Source organism: Sorex araneus, chromosome 7 (assembly GCF_027595985.1).
Source record: "Sorex araneus isolate mSorAra2 chromosome 7, mSorAra2.pri, whole genome shotgun sequence".
NCBI classification, from domain to species: Eukaryota; Metazoa; Chordata; class Mammalia; order Eulipotyphla; family Soricidae; genus Sorex; species Sorex araneus.
The window spans coordinates 61,982,316-61,998,663 of record NC_073308.1 but is presented as its reverse complement, the minus strand read 5'-3'; the positions used below and the strand labels follow the sequence as shown (position 1 = coordinate 61,998,663).

Below are 16,348 nucleotides of genomic sequence, written 5' to 3'. Positions count from 1 at the left end.
GTCAATGCTGAAAAATACTTGATAAGACTCAATTTCCAAATAAAATAAAATTTCTCAAAAAATTGGAAGTAGGATGAACATATCTCAACATAATAAAGTCCCTGTATGACAAATGCCGACCTCCACTACCAAACCGGCCCCATGCTGCAGGCCGCTTTCCAGATGCTCTGGCTGGCCTCACATAGGAATGAAGTCCCAAAGACCACAGATCACACCCATAAGCCACACCCTGCCGGCACCAGATAATCTCCTCATCAGCCACCCTCCAGATCTCAACGGCTGCTACTGCCAGACGGGAGTATAAAATGAGGCCCCCATAGCCATGTCACCGGACTCTGAGCCAGGCTGTTTTCACTCAGGGCACCTCAGGGGGGGGGGGGTGGTGAGAACCCTCCCCGCCCCAAGGGACCCAGCCTCAGCCAATCTCCACTACCCAATCACCGCCTCGCTCCAGGCCGCTTCCAGACACATTATAACACACTTCCTACCCATTTTCCATAATTACCACACCATATTTGATGGAGTTCAGACAGTAGGCAACAAATCATAGAGAGTAACACACACACACACACACACACACACACACACACACACACACACACATATACCTCTTGGAGAACCTGGCAAGCTACCAAGAGTATCCCGCCCGCATGGGCAGAGCCTGCCAAGCTATCCATGGCGTATTCGATATGCCAAAAACAGTAACGATAGGTCTCATTCCACTAACCCTGAAAGAGCCTCCAATCATTGGGAAAGACGAGTAAGGAGAGGCTGCTAAAATCTCAGGGCTGGGGGGAACAGAGACATTACTGGTGCCCGCTTCAGTAAATCGATGAACAACGGAATAACAATGACAGTGATAGTTATTAATAAAAAATATTCTAGCACAGTAAAATGTAGGAACTGGATAAATAGGTTGATTTAGAATCTTAATGGAGAGTCTTAAGGTTTCAAGATTTTGTATTCATAAGTACTTTAACCATTATTTTAAACTGATGGCAAAGACCACATGTTTAAAAGAAAACGCAAAAAGATTTAGTTCCACATTTTAAATGGACCCTACGACCACCAAGTAAAGGATGCTTGGAGGGCTCTCTCGGGATGGGAGATGCATGCGGAAAGCAGACTGTAGACCGAACATGACGGCCACTTAATACCTGCATTGCAAACCACAGCACCCTAAAGGAGAGAGAGTGTTTAAAAGGGAATGCACCTGCCACAGAGGCAGGGGTGGTGGGAGTGGTGGGGGTGGTGGGAGGGATACTAGGAATACAGGTGATGGAGAATGGGCACTGGTGGAGGGACGGGTACTCGATCATTGTATGACTGAAATATAAGCACGGAAGTTTGTAAGTCTGTTACTGTACCTCATGGTGATTCATTTGAAAATTACCCAGCCACCACCATGCTCCAGGCCGCTTTCCGGACACTCGGGCCAAACCTCATGCATGAGTGAAGGCCCACAAATCCAGGTAAAGCTGAACTTTTCAAACTTGGACTCCAGGCTCAATGAGATCCAGAAACAACATCCTCTGTCTGCCTCCTCCAATCCCCGGCGCCCCGTCCTAGAGATCAGACCCAGACGACCCACTCTACAGGATCCAGATAAATACCTTTAAAAAATAAAAAATCAATTTAAAAAATAATAAAAAATAAAAGTGATCACCCAAGTCTTGATGAAAAAGAAATTTTTGCAGGGCTGGAAAAATATCCTAATCTTGGGGGCTGGAGCAATAGCACAGCGGGTAGGGCATTTGCCTTGCATGCGGCCAACCCGGGTTCAATTCACAGCATCCCATATGGTCCCCTGAGCACCGCCAGGGGTAATTCCTGAGTGCAGAGCCAGGATTAACCCCTATGCATTGCCAGGTGTGACCCAAAAAGCAAAAAAAAAAAAATATCCTAATCTTGCAGATGTGAAAGGCTCCTTGGTTCAACCAAAATAACATTTTAAAAAATTCTATTAAAAAATTAAAATAAAAAATAAATGGACCTTACAGTCTATCAGAAGCATAGCCAGTCTGCAAGGGGCCACCACTGCCTGCTGAGCTCATGTTCAGTCCCAGAGGACACAGGCTGTGACTGAGGTTCAGGTCTGCTACTAAGAGGAAACCTGTAGAGGTCCGCCGCCGTGCCCAGACATCCAGGGCTCTGTAAGTCACTGGTGACGGGATGCCTGGGTGCCACTCAGGCTGTCTTGCTCTGGGGTATACAGGTGCCTTCAGTTAGGCACTAACAATCGTGAGTCCCCCATCAACTCCACGTCCTTTGAACTTGACAGACACCTCATATGGACAATGAGCGCCAGGCACCCCTGTACTCCTGCAGGATCTTCTCAAACTTGGTGCATGGTTACATCCAGGAATCCACTAACTGGGTACTGGTGGTCTGTGCCAGCGGGGTGCACAAGTGCCTGGGGGTACCATAATCTTAGACCTCGATCATCCCTCACCCCCTAAGGCTTGTTCGAACTTGAGCCACAAGTGCTCCCTGGCACTCCAATGCTAAAACTCCTGGTTGCTTCACATGTCCACACAAATATGGTGCACAGGCAGCTGGTATTTTAAACATCTGGTTGCTGATCAAATCTGATGTCACGGATATTGCAAAACACCCTAAAATCTCACACATATCACACCATACCACACGATATCACACAAAGAAGGTTCACCTGACAATCAAATCACAGTTACTGTCAGGTGCTAATAAGTGTAAATGTCCCAGCAGACATGTAGCTCCGCCCGGTGCTACAGCTGCTAGTGGTTTTCTTGGGCCAGTGAACGCCCTATCCCTGTCAATGACCACTTGATCACTTTACTTTGACTTGACAGCACGGCCACTTCAGGCTAACGGAGAGCCCTGAGTCGGAGTCCAGCCTCACTTGACCTTGGTGCTCTAGTTGCTATAGAGCATGTGGCAGACATTCCTGGTGGACTTAACTCAACTAAAAATAAAACAGAATTCAAAATGAAGAAACAGGATTGCATCAAACTAAAAGGCTTCTGAAGTGCAAAAGAACACTAAAACAAAAGGACATCCTGGTTGAGTGGAAGAAAACATTTGTACGCCATACATATGACATAGATAATGTCCAAGATACAGTAAGAGCTCACAAAACTCAACAAGAAAACAAATATCCATATCAAAGTAGAAAGGAGAGCTGATCTTTTAAGGAATTCATATAAATGGAAAACACACACATGAAAAAATTCCTTTACTGGTTATCAGGAAAATACAAATTAAAACAATAAGATAACTCTATACAAAAGTTAAAATTCTCCATATCAAAAAAATAAGAATTTGTACCAATAAGAATGTAAAGAAAATTGAACCACCCTTATTCACTGTTGGTGGTAATGTAAACTGGTTCAATCTCTATGGAAACCAGTATGAAGATTTCTCTAAAACTTTAAAATAAAAGTTGACCCAGCAACTGAACTCCTAAGCACCTATCCCAAGAACACGAAAACACAAATTCAAAAAGATAGGTGCACATTAATGTTCATTGTGGCATTAGTCACAATAGACATGATGTAGAAATAATCTAGTGACCCAACAGCAGATGGGTGGATAAATATTACATTGTATATTTACAATGAGTACAACTTAGCTCTAAGTAAAGATGGAATCTTGCCTTTTGCTACAACATGACTGTAACAGGAAAGGTTCATGCTGACTTAAGTAAGTGGGGGGAGAAAGACAAATACCAGATCATTTCATATAAATATGTAGTATATATCAAGAGAATAAACACTATCCAAGGAAAACAGACCCTTCTGTCCTGACCACAGAACAAAGGTTGTCACAAAGTGTCCAGTGGACTGTGGTGGAGGGTCACTTGGAAATTGTTGGGGGACATAGCGTGGTGGTATTGGATCCCTGATAAAAATATTTAAACTCTTGTAAACCATAATGCCTCACAATAAGTAAAATAGATCTTGCCTAAAAAATGAACATATGTTATACAGTTGTTGGATATGTTCTTTAATTAACCTTGTCAATTTTGTGACATTAATTATGTGCTCAAATTCAATGTCTATTTATGTTATTTTATCATAAGGCTTTGGTGATTATTAAAAGCATCATGTAGAAATTTTTCAGTGGTAACTATGGAGTTATCCACTTTGTAGTTTAATCCTGCTGTACTGTTCAGTCATACACATTCAACATTATTATCTAATTCTAAGTAATTGACCCTTTTACACTTACAAATGGACTGGAGGATAGCACATCGCGTAGGACATTTGCCTTGCACTCGGCCGACTTGGGTTCAATTCCTCCGCCCCTCTTGGAGAGCCCAGCAAGCTACCGAGAGTATCCTGCCTGCAGAGCAGAGCCTGGCAAGCTACCTGTGGTGTATTCAATATGCCAAAAAATAGTAACAAGTCTCACAATGGAGACATTACTGGTGCCCTCTAGAGAAAATTGAGCAAATCAATGAACAACAACTGGACAATAGTGTTACAGTGTTACACTTATAAAGTAGCCTCTTCACCTCTGAAAAGTCCTTGAAAATGACTTTGATGTCAATATCACCAATCTAACCCTCTTCAGTTATCTTTTATTTCTCATTTTTTCATCCACTTACTTTTGATTATTATCTTTTTGTATGTATCTCGTTTACACAGCATAGAGTTGGTTTTCACTTTTGTATTCAGCCATGCTTTTTATTGTAATGTTTTTCCTGTGTATTAGTATTTTGGGATTGCAAGTAGGTGTGGTGTAAGAAAATAGGTCTGTGCCTTTCACAAGTACAGAACTGGCCATTTCTCCTGGGGGTTACAAGTAGGGATACATTTGAAACAAGCCATCTGGGATGAGTCTCATTTCAGCCACCTTGTGTTCAAAGTCATCCACATGAAATTTGGTAAAGACCCACTTTTAAGTTCCGTGGACCCTCGGGCAGCCAATGAATTTGAACTTGAATCCACTTAGAGTCTTGCATATATGCTTCCTGTTCTGCAGTTCGGTATGAGCGACATGATAATTTGTCCAATGTAGGTCCAGAACGCTGTGTCCTGGGTCTTCCTGAGGCACCTCGCATATTATTCTGTAGCCTGAGATTGGGCATGAGGACACATCTGAATGTGCACTGGAAGGGGCTGTCTCCCAGTCTCTTAGGAAAGCGGAAGAGCAGCAGGCTGCATACGTCATTGAGGGCTCTGCTGTTCCTGGCCACTGCACTGCATGTCCCAGAGAAAAGAGCAAGAATGACTTAACTGAAAACAGAGATTCCACACAGTACATAGGAATACTCACATAGTTAGGGTTAACATACCTCTGTCCTATTCGATTTTTATCCTTTCGTCTGTTCTTATCGTCTGGTTAGCCAAATATTTATTGGTGTGCCATTTTATTTTTTTCTATTACCTTTTAGATTTATTTTATTTTTTAATTTTTTCACTTATTGTCCATTTTTTACTTATTGTCATATATAGATATTTGCATGTAGCTTATGAATACCAGAGTGATCTTATTGTTTTGCCTTAGTAAATGGCCTTTCATAGAGATTAGGGGGAAACATTGCATAGAACATCATACATTTTCTATGTTCAGTGTTCTGTATTTGGTAGGGATTCAAATTCTCATCAGGTTTCATTTCTTTCTGGCATGGAGAGCTTCCATTGACATCTCTGAAGTATAGAAGGGTGACAAGAAGCTTTTCCTTTCCCTACTTTAGCTTGTATATCCTTTTTCTTTCTCCATGTTGTGCAATAATTCCACTGGATAGAGAAGCATCTATTAATTTTTCTTTCAGTACTTTAAATGTTTCATTTAATTGTTTTCTGGCCTCCATCATGTCTGAAGAAAAGATGGTCTTGAGCTGCAACCTTCTGCATGTATGTATATTTCTCCTTAATTATATTTGACATTTTTCCTTTGCTTCTGATTCTCAACTCTTTTGACTCTGCTGTGCAACATTTGTTTATTTTATTGTTTTTTTTTAATTTTCTTGCTTAACATATGATGCTTTTCTTGGATAAATATAAAGATACTTTTATCATATTTGGGGGGAAATTCTACATTTTTCTCCAAATACTTTTTCTGACTTCAATTTCCTTTCTCCTTATGAGAGCTCGGTATAACATGCCAATTAACATTGATCTACATTTTATTAATCTACACATTGTTCATATATTCCCAATTATTGCTTTCTTTGGATTAGTCTTTTTTGATCATACATTCACCAGCCTCTCCTACCTTCTTCAATATGTTGTTTGACCCATCCAATTTTTCAATCATTTTCAATTCTTATATCATCTCAGTTATGCAATTTTCACAGAGTTATTTTTATTGTTTCTATTTCTGCCTAGGTTCCTCTGCTGTTCTGGAAATCTTTTTCTAAATTGTTGAACATTTATAGTAGTTGTCTTAAAGTCCTCGTCTTCTAATTCCAACATGTGGGATGCATTTTTATTTTATAAATCAGATTTACCTGTTTCTTAACATGTCTGTTATTTTATCTGCTGTATACTAACCACTCTAGATGTCAAATGCTCCAGCTTCTGTTATTGCCCTTGAAGAAAAGTTGATTTTTCATTCTTAGTGGTGACTAAGCAACTGATCAATCACCTTGAGCTTGCTGAAGCTTGGTTTTATACTTCTACTTAGAAAATACATAACTATCTCTAGTACTACCATGATTCCTTTACCTGAAATATATTCATTATTTTTTAAGTATTGGCCTCCAATGATTCTCATTGGAATTTACTCCATCCATTACTTAAACTCCAATTTCTGCCTCCTGCCATGATAAGGAACTGAAAACTCCTATTATTTCTGGGAGGCATACAATGTGGCTTCAGGCTGGACCCCTCAGTCTGCATTTCACAAACACAGTTCAGAAGTCAGTCAGGATTTTGAGCAGAGTTCGTGCAAAGCAAGTGTGTGTCTGCTTCTGTGAGATGCCCAATCAGTATCCAGTCATTTGGCGAGCAGCCTCTCATGCCAATGACACTGTGGCCTTCAGCCTAAGAGCAAGTTCCTCCTCGCCTGCTAAACCTGGGGAAATCTGGGGCAATCTCAGTCCCTTACAGCTGCTTCCTTTCAATGAACACATTCTTCCATCTGCCTGCCTGCCTGGCAACACTAGTCAGTCCCTTCAAACATTTGTTATGCAGATTCCCAGTTTATTGATTACTATCTGTGGAAATGTTAACGGGAGATGATCTACTCCAATATTAACTGAAATAGAATTCCTGAAACAAATCTGTTCAAACTGACCTCCCTTCAAGTTGGTCTGCATAATCAAGTAAAATGAAATACCTTCACTTGACCTAGAGATCCTCTGCAAAGTGAAAGAGGAAGAATGGGGGCACTAAGAAACCAACTTTGGTTTTAAGTTCCACAAATGTAAAACATCCGTCTGGTTTGCATTGGGCCCTAAAATAGCAGGTGTCCAATATTTGTTCTTGAATGAATACACTATAGAAGATCAAGAGAAATTTATTCTCAACTAGTAGTATATGAACAGCTTTTCTTTTTGCTCTGGAAAGGATTCTTAAGACCATGTTTTCTGAGTATTGATACATTCCAAAGATGTTTCTGGGAAATATCTGTATTTAAATAGAAATTTAAAAAAACCTGCCTTCAGACCATAAAATTCTAGACAAGTCTTAATCATTGTACAGCAATGACTTTTGTTATGAAAAGTCTCGGGCAGAATATTTATTTTATTGTCTTTGGGAGCAACAACTGGCAGTGGTCAGGCACTATTCCTGGCTCTGTGTTTGGGTGTTGCTCCTGATGGTGGTCAAGGGACTACATGTGGTAATAGGGATCAAACCCGGTCTTCCAGATGCAAAACATACACTCAGTCCTCTGAGCTGTATCTCCAGTACTGGAGAGTGTATTTTAGCTTCAGCTGGTGTGTATCACCAGAGGCTCAACATTTGAATATGGCTCAAGTAATATAAAACACGGCATCAACATGTTAATAGACTTCTACTTTTACTGGGAAATTAGCTCTCCGTGTTCATGCTTTCTAAGAATTTAGTAACCCAGGTTAGTCCTGTATCACCTATCTAGTACTCTGTACCTAAATAAATACTAAAATAATATGTGATGATTAAATAAATATCTGTATTCCCAGTGTATAAAAGAAAACAAGTATGAAATGTGTCATTTCAGATCCTTCTGTTAATTTTCCACAGCCTCTTCTTTCCATGTCATTCTCCAATTTATCTCAAAGCATTTGTCATTTTCATAAAAGATCGCCTATAAAATTGGAATATAAGAGAGCAGAGCAATGTAAGACTTCCTCATTACCTCATGAAAATCATGCTTTGCCATCATGAACTGAAGCACATATTCCTAATAAAATAAGTAGCTGAACCCACCTGAGGTATGATTACCTGTGTTTTTGTCTGAAAAACAAAAACCAAAAACAATTATTCAGACTGGTCTACTGAAATATTGCTAGTATACTTTAAAAAATTATCTTGTCTCTCACTTAAGTCAAATAAAATGAAAGTCCTAAAAACTGATATTTGGATATGTAAAAAACTTGATCTCTAAACAAACTCCAAGTCCTTAAACCTAGATTCTTAAGTCAGGCAACTGTACTGATAAACCTCCAAAGATGCACATTAGTATACTTGTCAGCTCTTACATAACATATACCTGTATTTTGGCATGCTTCCTAGCTGGATATGTGGCGTTACTCTTACAAAGTGTTTCTAGAAGAGAAAGAAGAGTTGTGATAAGAAAGAAAACTTTGCAAATAAAATGTAATTCCATTAATGCTATTCATAACCATTCCATTCTAACATATATTATAGATCTAAACATTATGATTTTGTCAAGTATACTTAGAGTAGTACAATCACTGAAATTAACCTTGGAGTCCTCCAGCACCAGGAATATAATTTCTATGCATCATTTCAATGAAAAAATATTAATCTAAACCCATAAGCTATCGAACACAAAATATTACCTTCTTATAAGCCCTCCAGTCTATAACAAAAAAAATTAGGGTGTGTACAAGTCCCCATCAAGAAAATGCAGTACACATACACACAAAAAAGAAAATGTTACATTAGAAAACACATCTTCCTTCCTATGTTTATTGCAGCCCTATTTACAATAACCAATATCTGGAAACAACCCAAATGCCCGAGATCAAATGCCTAGATAAAGAAACCCTGGTACATATACACAGTGGATTACTACTCGTCTGTAAGAAAACATGAAATTTGCTGTCAGGGGGATGTAGTTGGAGAGTCTCCTGTGGAGTGACGTCAGGAAGAGAAGGACAGACACAGAATGATCTCTCTCATATGTGGGGTATGAAGAACCAGAATAGGGGAATGACAAATGCTCAAAGGCAAAGGAACAGAGAACTTGTCTTCAGTAGCAATCTGACTATGAGGGTTGGTGGGGGGATTTGGGGAGGGGCGGGGGTGACTCTGGATCAGTGATGGAGGGTAGCTGACCCCCTGGGTGGAGGATAGGGTGCTGAAGTAGTTTCAGTATGAAATCCTACTAATTGCAGTTTGTAAACCATGGTGCCCAAAATAAAACTTTTAAAAAAATAATAAATTCATGCTACAGGGAAAACATGGATTAAAAAAGCACATCAAATATTTTATGAAACTGCCCAATGAGCCACATAAATTTGGTTCTCAAATTCTTCAATCCCAAAGTATAACAGATTGAATTACCCTCTGCACCCAAAGTTTATATTAGGGCTAACACCCTAATCTGGGAGTGTATGTGCATTCGGAGGAAAGGCCTTTCAGTCCTAAGGGTGAGGCCTTAACACCACAGGATGGGTGGTTTTGTAAGCAAAGGAAGAGACACCAGGAGCTCACGTACACCAAAAAAATGAGTCCTTCACAAGAAAACTGGGATGATCTAATAGCCACAACAGCGTATCTTCAACAGCTACACCTGTGTGTTTGATATAGTTTATTCTTTTATAATCCTTTCATATTGAGTAACAAGAGAAAGAGCAACTCAGGAAGAGCATCTGACAAGATCTCAGAATAACTGGCTCATTGCCACTCTGGTAATCTGATGTCATGTAAGGGTTCAACTGATACCAAGAAACACTGATGGACAGTCATTTTATAATCAGCTATGACAAGTTTTTCACACAGTATCTCTTAGAGAAAAATAGTTTCAGAGAAGGAGAACTTGAGGTAACTAATATATAAAGCAAAAGTTCTTGAATTTTAGGTATTGGTGTTGAAGACATCAGATCTGTAAGATCCCTCAGATTTGTAGGAAGTCAGTGATAAAAGTGTTTCAGATTCCTGATATCTGCTGTAGCTGGGATGCGCAAGGAAAATGCCACTTTTAGCACTGCTTTTTATGTCCAAAATAGGTAGTTAGCCCCCACTTGAAACTGGAACTGAAGTCTCAATAAAATCCCAGGCTATTCCAAAATATTAATGTTCAATGAAATGTGGAAGAAAGTTGTTTTTGTACTGAAGCTCTTGTGCCCGAGTTTCAGATACCCACTTGCGGAGAGACCAAGTCCACACACGATAATGCAAAAACAAAAGAACTCTATTGCTAGCTCGAGCTAGGGTGCAAGTCTCATCCAACTTAGTGGAGTCTTGACAAGGACCCCGACTCCAAATCACAAGCAGTTTATACAGGGTTCAGCTATAGTGGTCTATTTTTAGCAATGCCCTATTACAACAGTGGTCAGCAATTAGACAGCAGGTACCAGTAATAGTTTGGGTTTTTTTTTCAAGACGTGTGCGATATCCCCTCATGACTGGCCTGATCCAACTGCCCAACTCCTTATCTTGGCAAATTACTCAACTGGGAGATTACCAGAAACTGCAAGTCCTACTTTGGGAAAACAGAAACTGAGGCCTAGTTGAGACTTAATGTTAGCTTGTCATGGCTGCTGAGGAGCCTGCTTTGGGACCTCACAAACAATACTGAGTAGTAAGAAAGAAGAGATTGGGACTCTTCGCCAAGAATACCCAACCAAGCTGTCACTCAAACTTAAAGGAACAATATACTCTTTTATGGATGAACAACAGCTCAGGGACTTCATTGACTCAACACCAAACATAAAAGAAGGAGGGGCTGGAGTGATAGCACAGCGGGTAGGGCGTTTGACTTGCACACGGCTGACCCGGGTTCGATTCCCAGCATCCTGTATGGTCCCCCGAGCACTACCAGAAATAATTTCTGAGTGCATGAGCCAGGAGTAACCCCTGTGCAATTCCAGGTGTGACCAGCCCCCCCAAAAAAAATGGACTCAGATTTCTACCTAACACTGTATCCAAAAATCAGATTAAAATGGATTCAAAACTCAACATCACACCAGAATCCATAAAATACATTGAGGACAAGGTTGTCAAAACCCTCCACAACATTGAAGCTAAACCTATCTTCAAAGATGACACACCACTGGCCAAGCAAGTGGTAACAGAGATAAACAAATGTTACTATCTTAAACTAAAAAGCTTATGCACCTCAAAAGAAACAGTGAACAAACTACAAAGAGAGTCTACAGAATGGGAAAGGATATTTACCCAATACCCATTGGTTAAGGGGTTGATATCAAGGATATACAAGGCACTGGTTGAACTCTACAAAAAGAAGACATCCAACCCCATCAGAAAATGGGGCAATGAAATGAACAGAAACTTTCTCAAAAAAGATATCCTAACGGCCAAAAGGCACATGAAAAATTGCTCTTCATAACTAATCATCAGGGAGATGCAGATCAAAACAACAATGAGATATCATCTCGCACCACAAAGACTGGCACATATCCAAAAGAAGAAAAGCAACCAGTGTTGGCATGGATGTTGGGAGAAAGGAACTCTCCTTTACTGCTGGCAGGAATGCCAACTGGATCAGTCCTTTTAGAAAACAGTATGGGTGCTTCTCAAAAAATTAGAAATTGGGCTCCCACTTGACCCAGCAGAACCACTTCTGGGAATATATTCCGGAGAGGCAAAAGAGTATAGTATCAATGACACCTGCACTTGTATGTTCATTGCTGCATTGTTTACAATAGCCAAAATCTGGAAAAAACCTTAGTGACCAAGAACAGATGATTTGTTAAGAAACTTTGGTACATCTACACAATGGAATACTATGCAGCTGTTAGTAAAGAAGAAGACATGAAATTTGCATATAAGTGGATCAACATGGAAAGTATCATGTTAAGTGAAATGAGTCAGAAAGAGAGGGACAGACTTAAAAAATTGCACTCATCTGTGGGATATTAAGAGACAGAATGGGAGACTAACACCCAAGAATAGTAGAGACAAAGAGGAGGTTTAATCCACGGCTTGGAGCTGGTCTCAAATACTGGAGTAAAGGAGGCTCAGATAGAGAAGGGAACACCAAGTATAGGGTGTTTGGAGAACCTGCTTGGGTTGGTAAATGCATGCAGAATATAGACTAGAGATCGAATACAATGGCCACTCAATGCCTCTATTGAAAACTAGAACACCCAAAAGAAAAGAGAGAACAAAAGGGAATGCCCTGCCACAGAGGCGGTGGGGGGGTAGAGGGGGGCAGGGGGTAGTGGTGGGAGGGATACTGGGATCATTGGTGGTGGAAAATGGGCACTGGTAAAGGGATGGGTACTCGATCATTGTATGACTGAAACACAGAAGTTTGTAAGTATGTAAGCATGTAACTATATCTCACGGTGATTCGCTAATTTAAAAAAAATCATATCACCAGGATAAAAGAGAGAGAGAGAGAGAGAGAGTGGTCAGAGAGATACTACATCAGGTACAGACTTGCACGTGGCTGACTTGATTTTGATACTCAGCATCTCAGTCCCCCAAGCACTGCCAGGAGTAATTCCTGAGTGCAGAGCCAGGAGTAACCCCTGATAATCATAATTAGAGATTGTTTAAAATATTGTAAATGAATAACAAATATATCCTGTAGTGTTAAGCTTCAATCTGTTTTTTATTACTCTTGGATGCAGTCTCACGTTTCTATTACTTTGTAGCTCATGCCATTCCTTACTTAAAACTGAAGATTAAAGGGCCTGAGCATAGCAGGGAGGGTCCTTGTACACAGAGGACCTGGATTCCATACCCTGAGCCCCTTAGAGTGATCCCTGAGCATAAAGCCAAGAGTCAGCCCTGAGCACTGTCACGTATGGCTCAAACACATTTCTTTTTTTAAAAAAGGATTTGCTTGGAGGGTTCACTTCGGATGGGAGATGTGTGCTAAAAGTAGACTACGGACCAAATTTGATGGCCACTTAGTACCTGCATTGCAAACCATAACACCCAAAAGGAGAGAGAGAGTAAGGGAGAATGTGCCTGCCACAGAGGCGTGGGGGGGAGGGGGCGTGAGATGGGTTGGGGGTGACAAGAGGGATACTGGGAACATTGCTGGTGGAAAATGGGCACTGGCGGAGGGATGGGTACTTGATCATTGTATGACTGAAACATACTTATGAAAGTTTGTAAGTCTGTAACTGTCTCTCATAGTGATTCATTAAAACAAAAAAGGACTGATTTTTCTCCAATTATTGTAGAATGCATTTGCATTGTAAGTTCCTGGTCCCATTTTCTTTTTCTAAATAATCATCTGCAAGCATAATACTGTACTTTAAAAATTTATAGGTGACATGTAGGGAATAATTAAGGAAGATGAAGAACTCATATTTTATTTTACTTTTAATTCACCATGATTTACAAAGATATTGATAACAGCTTCACCCATTCAATGTCCTAACTCCAAACCCACCACCAGTGTCAGTTTCCCTCACCAATGACTCAGGGATCCCTTCATCTCCCTAACCTGTCTCTTTGGCATAAGTTGATAGCACTCATTCCCTTGTGTCATTACACTATATATCACAGGTTTGTGAAAACAGCAAGCATTTGCCTTCCTGGACATTTCTTAACATGATACCCTCCATTCAGGCTCCAGTGAACTGCATAATTTCATCTTTTCTTTTTTATCCACAGTACAGTATTGTGCATATAAACGATAACTTCTTTATCCACCTGTCTACTGGAAATGTCTATTAGACACAACTTGTCTATTTGGGTGTTCCTATATCCTATTATATTAAGCATTAGAATAAACAATGGTGAGCATATATTTTTTAAATAAGTGTTTTTGTGTTTGGGGGTAAATCCAAGAAGTGGAATTTTAGGTAAATTGGATCTCTATTCTTAGTTTTTTGAGTAATCTCTATATTATTTTCTGCAGACAACATTTCCACCAGCAGTGGTGAGAATTACTTTTTACCCACATCCTACATACCTGTCAACACCAAAACCTGTCTTTTAAATGTTACCCTCAAGATGGTACATAACTCACATTTACAGTTATAAAACTATAAATGGCTCAAAAATTAATTTTCAACCTATTAACCCATTGCTTTCATACGTTTTCACAAAACAATGTAGTTGGTTTGGAATACACAGTCCTTAATATGCACTACAATTTACACTGCCAACCTTTATTTCTCCTTTATTGACCATACTAGCACATAATTTGTGATGATGTCATGTGTAAAGATTGATAAATAAGAGTCTCTGACCTACATTCCTGAAGACTTTTCCTCTAAAATATCCTCTTTTTTCCCCCAGAAATTACTCTTACGACTTCATTGCCATACAACCACCATTTATGTAATTTCCTTCCTTTCTAACAAAATTAGAATCTTTGGGGGTGGGAGATTAGCAATTCCTTTTTTTGTATTTTTTTAATTTTTTAAAATATTTTTATTAGAGAATCACTGTGATGAACAATTACAAACTTATGAACTTTTCTGTTTGAATTTTACTCATACAGTGATCATTTACCCATCTCTCCACCAGTGCCTATTCACCTCCACCAATGATCCCAGTATCCCTCTCACCACCCCACACCATCCCCCAACACCCCACCCGGCCTCTGTGGCAAGGCATTCCCCTTTGTTCTCCCTCCTTTTGGGTGTTGTAGTTTGCAATAGAGGTATTGAGTGGCTATCATGTCCGGTCTATAGTCAACATTCAGCTCGCATCTACCAACCCGAATGGGTCCTCCCGACATCCTCTACTTGGTATTCCCTTCTCTATCTGAGCTGCCTTTTCCCCTAGCATATGAAGCCGGTTTCCAAGCTGTGGGGTAGTCCTCCTAATCCTTATCTCTACAACTCTTGGGTGTTAGTCCCCCACTATGTTATTTTATATTCCACAGGTGAGTGCAATCTTTCTATGTCTGTCCCTCTCTTTCTGATTCATTTCACTTAACATGATACTTTCTATGTAGATCCACTTATATACAAATTTCTTGACTTCATCTTTTCTAACAGCTGCATAGTATTCCATTGTGTAGATGTACCAAAGTTTCTTTAATCAGTCATCTGTTTGGGGGCACTCTGGTTTTTTCTGGATTCTGGCTATTGTAAAGAGTAGATTAGCAATTCTTGACATTGCCCAGCACTGTACGTGGTGCTGGGGATCAAACCAAGTCAGCAGTACACAAGGCAAGTGTCTGACTCATTCTACTAAGTCTCTAGTCAAAACCAGAAACTTTTAGAATCTCCTTTGTGCAAAGGAAATAGCAATGCTTTAAAGAATTTCAATGGTTACTGCTAGGTCCCATGTTGTTAGTTTTGTTGAATCTGTGTTTTGGATAAATGGCTATGTTTATACCCCTAGTTTCACTGGTAGAACTGAAATCGTGCTGTTCACCCATTATTTCTAGTTCTCTTCTTCCTCCCTTGATTTCTTCCCTTCTCTGTCTGGCTCCTATCTAAACACTTTTGTCCAGGATTGGGGTGGAGAGGGAAAGTGGAAACACTGGGGGAGGAAAGAAGGCAATGGTGGAGGTATCTGTGTTGAACTATTGTATGCCCGAAACTCAACTGTCAGTCATTTTGTAAATAATGGCTCTTTAATAAAAGAAATTTTCAAAGAGTTTCTGTTTTTTTCTAAGTCTTAGCTTTCTATGAAAGCTCAAGTCCATTTTGCCTTGACACTTCACATCCAAAATCATTCTTTCTCCCTCAGATTCTTTCATTCCTTTTCCACAGCTGCCACCAATGTTCTACATCTTTGTCCAAGCTCCTAGTAGCTGCATAGCAATGCACTTACAGGACAACTACTAAATGCTTGGCTGAAAATATAAAACATTTATTAAATCCTTGGGTCAAAGTTTTCAAAATCTGTGTGGATTTATTTCAAACTTTTCAGTCACCATTCCCCACGTTATCTCAGATCCCCAAATATAGATGTTACCAAGCTTACTTCTGATACTCTATTTCACATCATGTTTCTTTTCAGAAAAAAACTATTAACTCTCCTTCTCTTTCCAATTCCTATATGAATTATTTTCCTTTGGGCTGGAGCGATAGCGCAGCGGGTAGGGTGTTCTCCTTGCATGCGGCTGACCCAGGTTAGATTCC

The 16,348-nt window shown here is 39.9% G+C and overlaps 1 protein-coding gene across 1 annotated transcript in view; it reads right to left on the bottom strand.

Moving 5' to 3' along the window:
* IQCM (IQ motif containing M) overlaps positions 1 to 16,348 on the bottom strand; it is a 544,597-nt gene that overhangs the window by 208,275 nt on the left and 319,974 nt on the right. The window contains exons 10-12 of the mRNA XM_055144242.1: positions 16,038 to 16,059; positions 4,880 to 5,183; positions 1,999 to 2,219 (exon numbers count right to left, since the gene is read on the bottom strand). Of these exons, the coding sequence (XP_055000217.1) occupies positions 1,999 to 2,219; positions 4,880 to 5,183; positions 16,038 to 16,059 (547 nt within the window). The remainder of the gene's footprint in view (positions 1 to 1,998; positions 2,220 to 4,879; positions 5,184 to 16,037; positions 16,060 to 16,348) is intronic.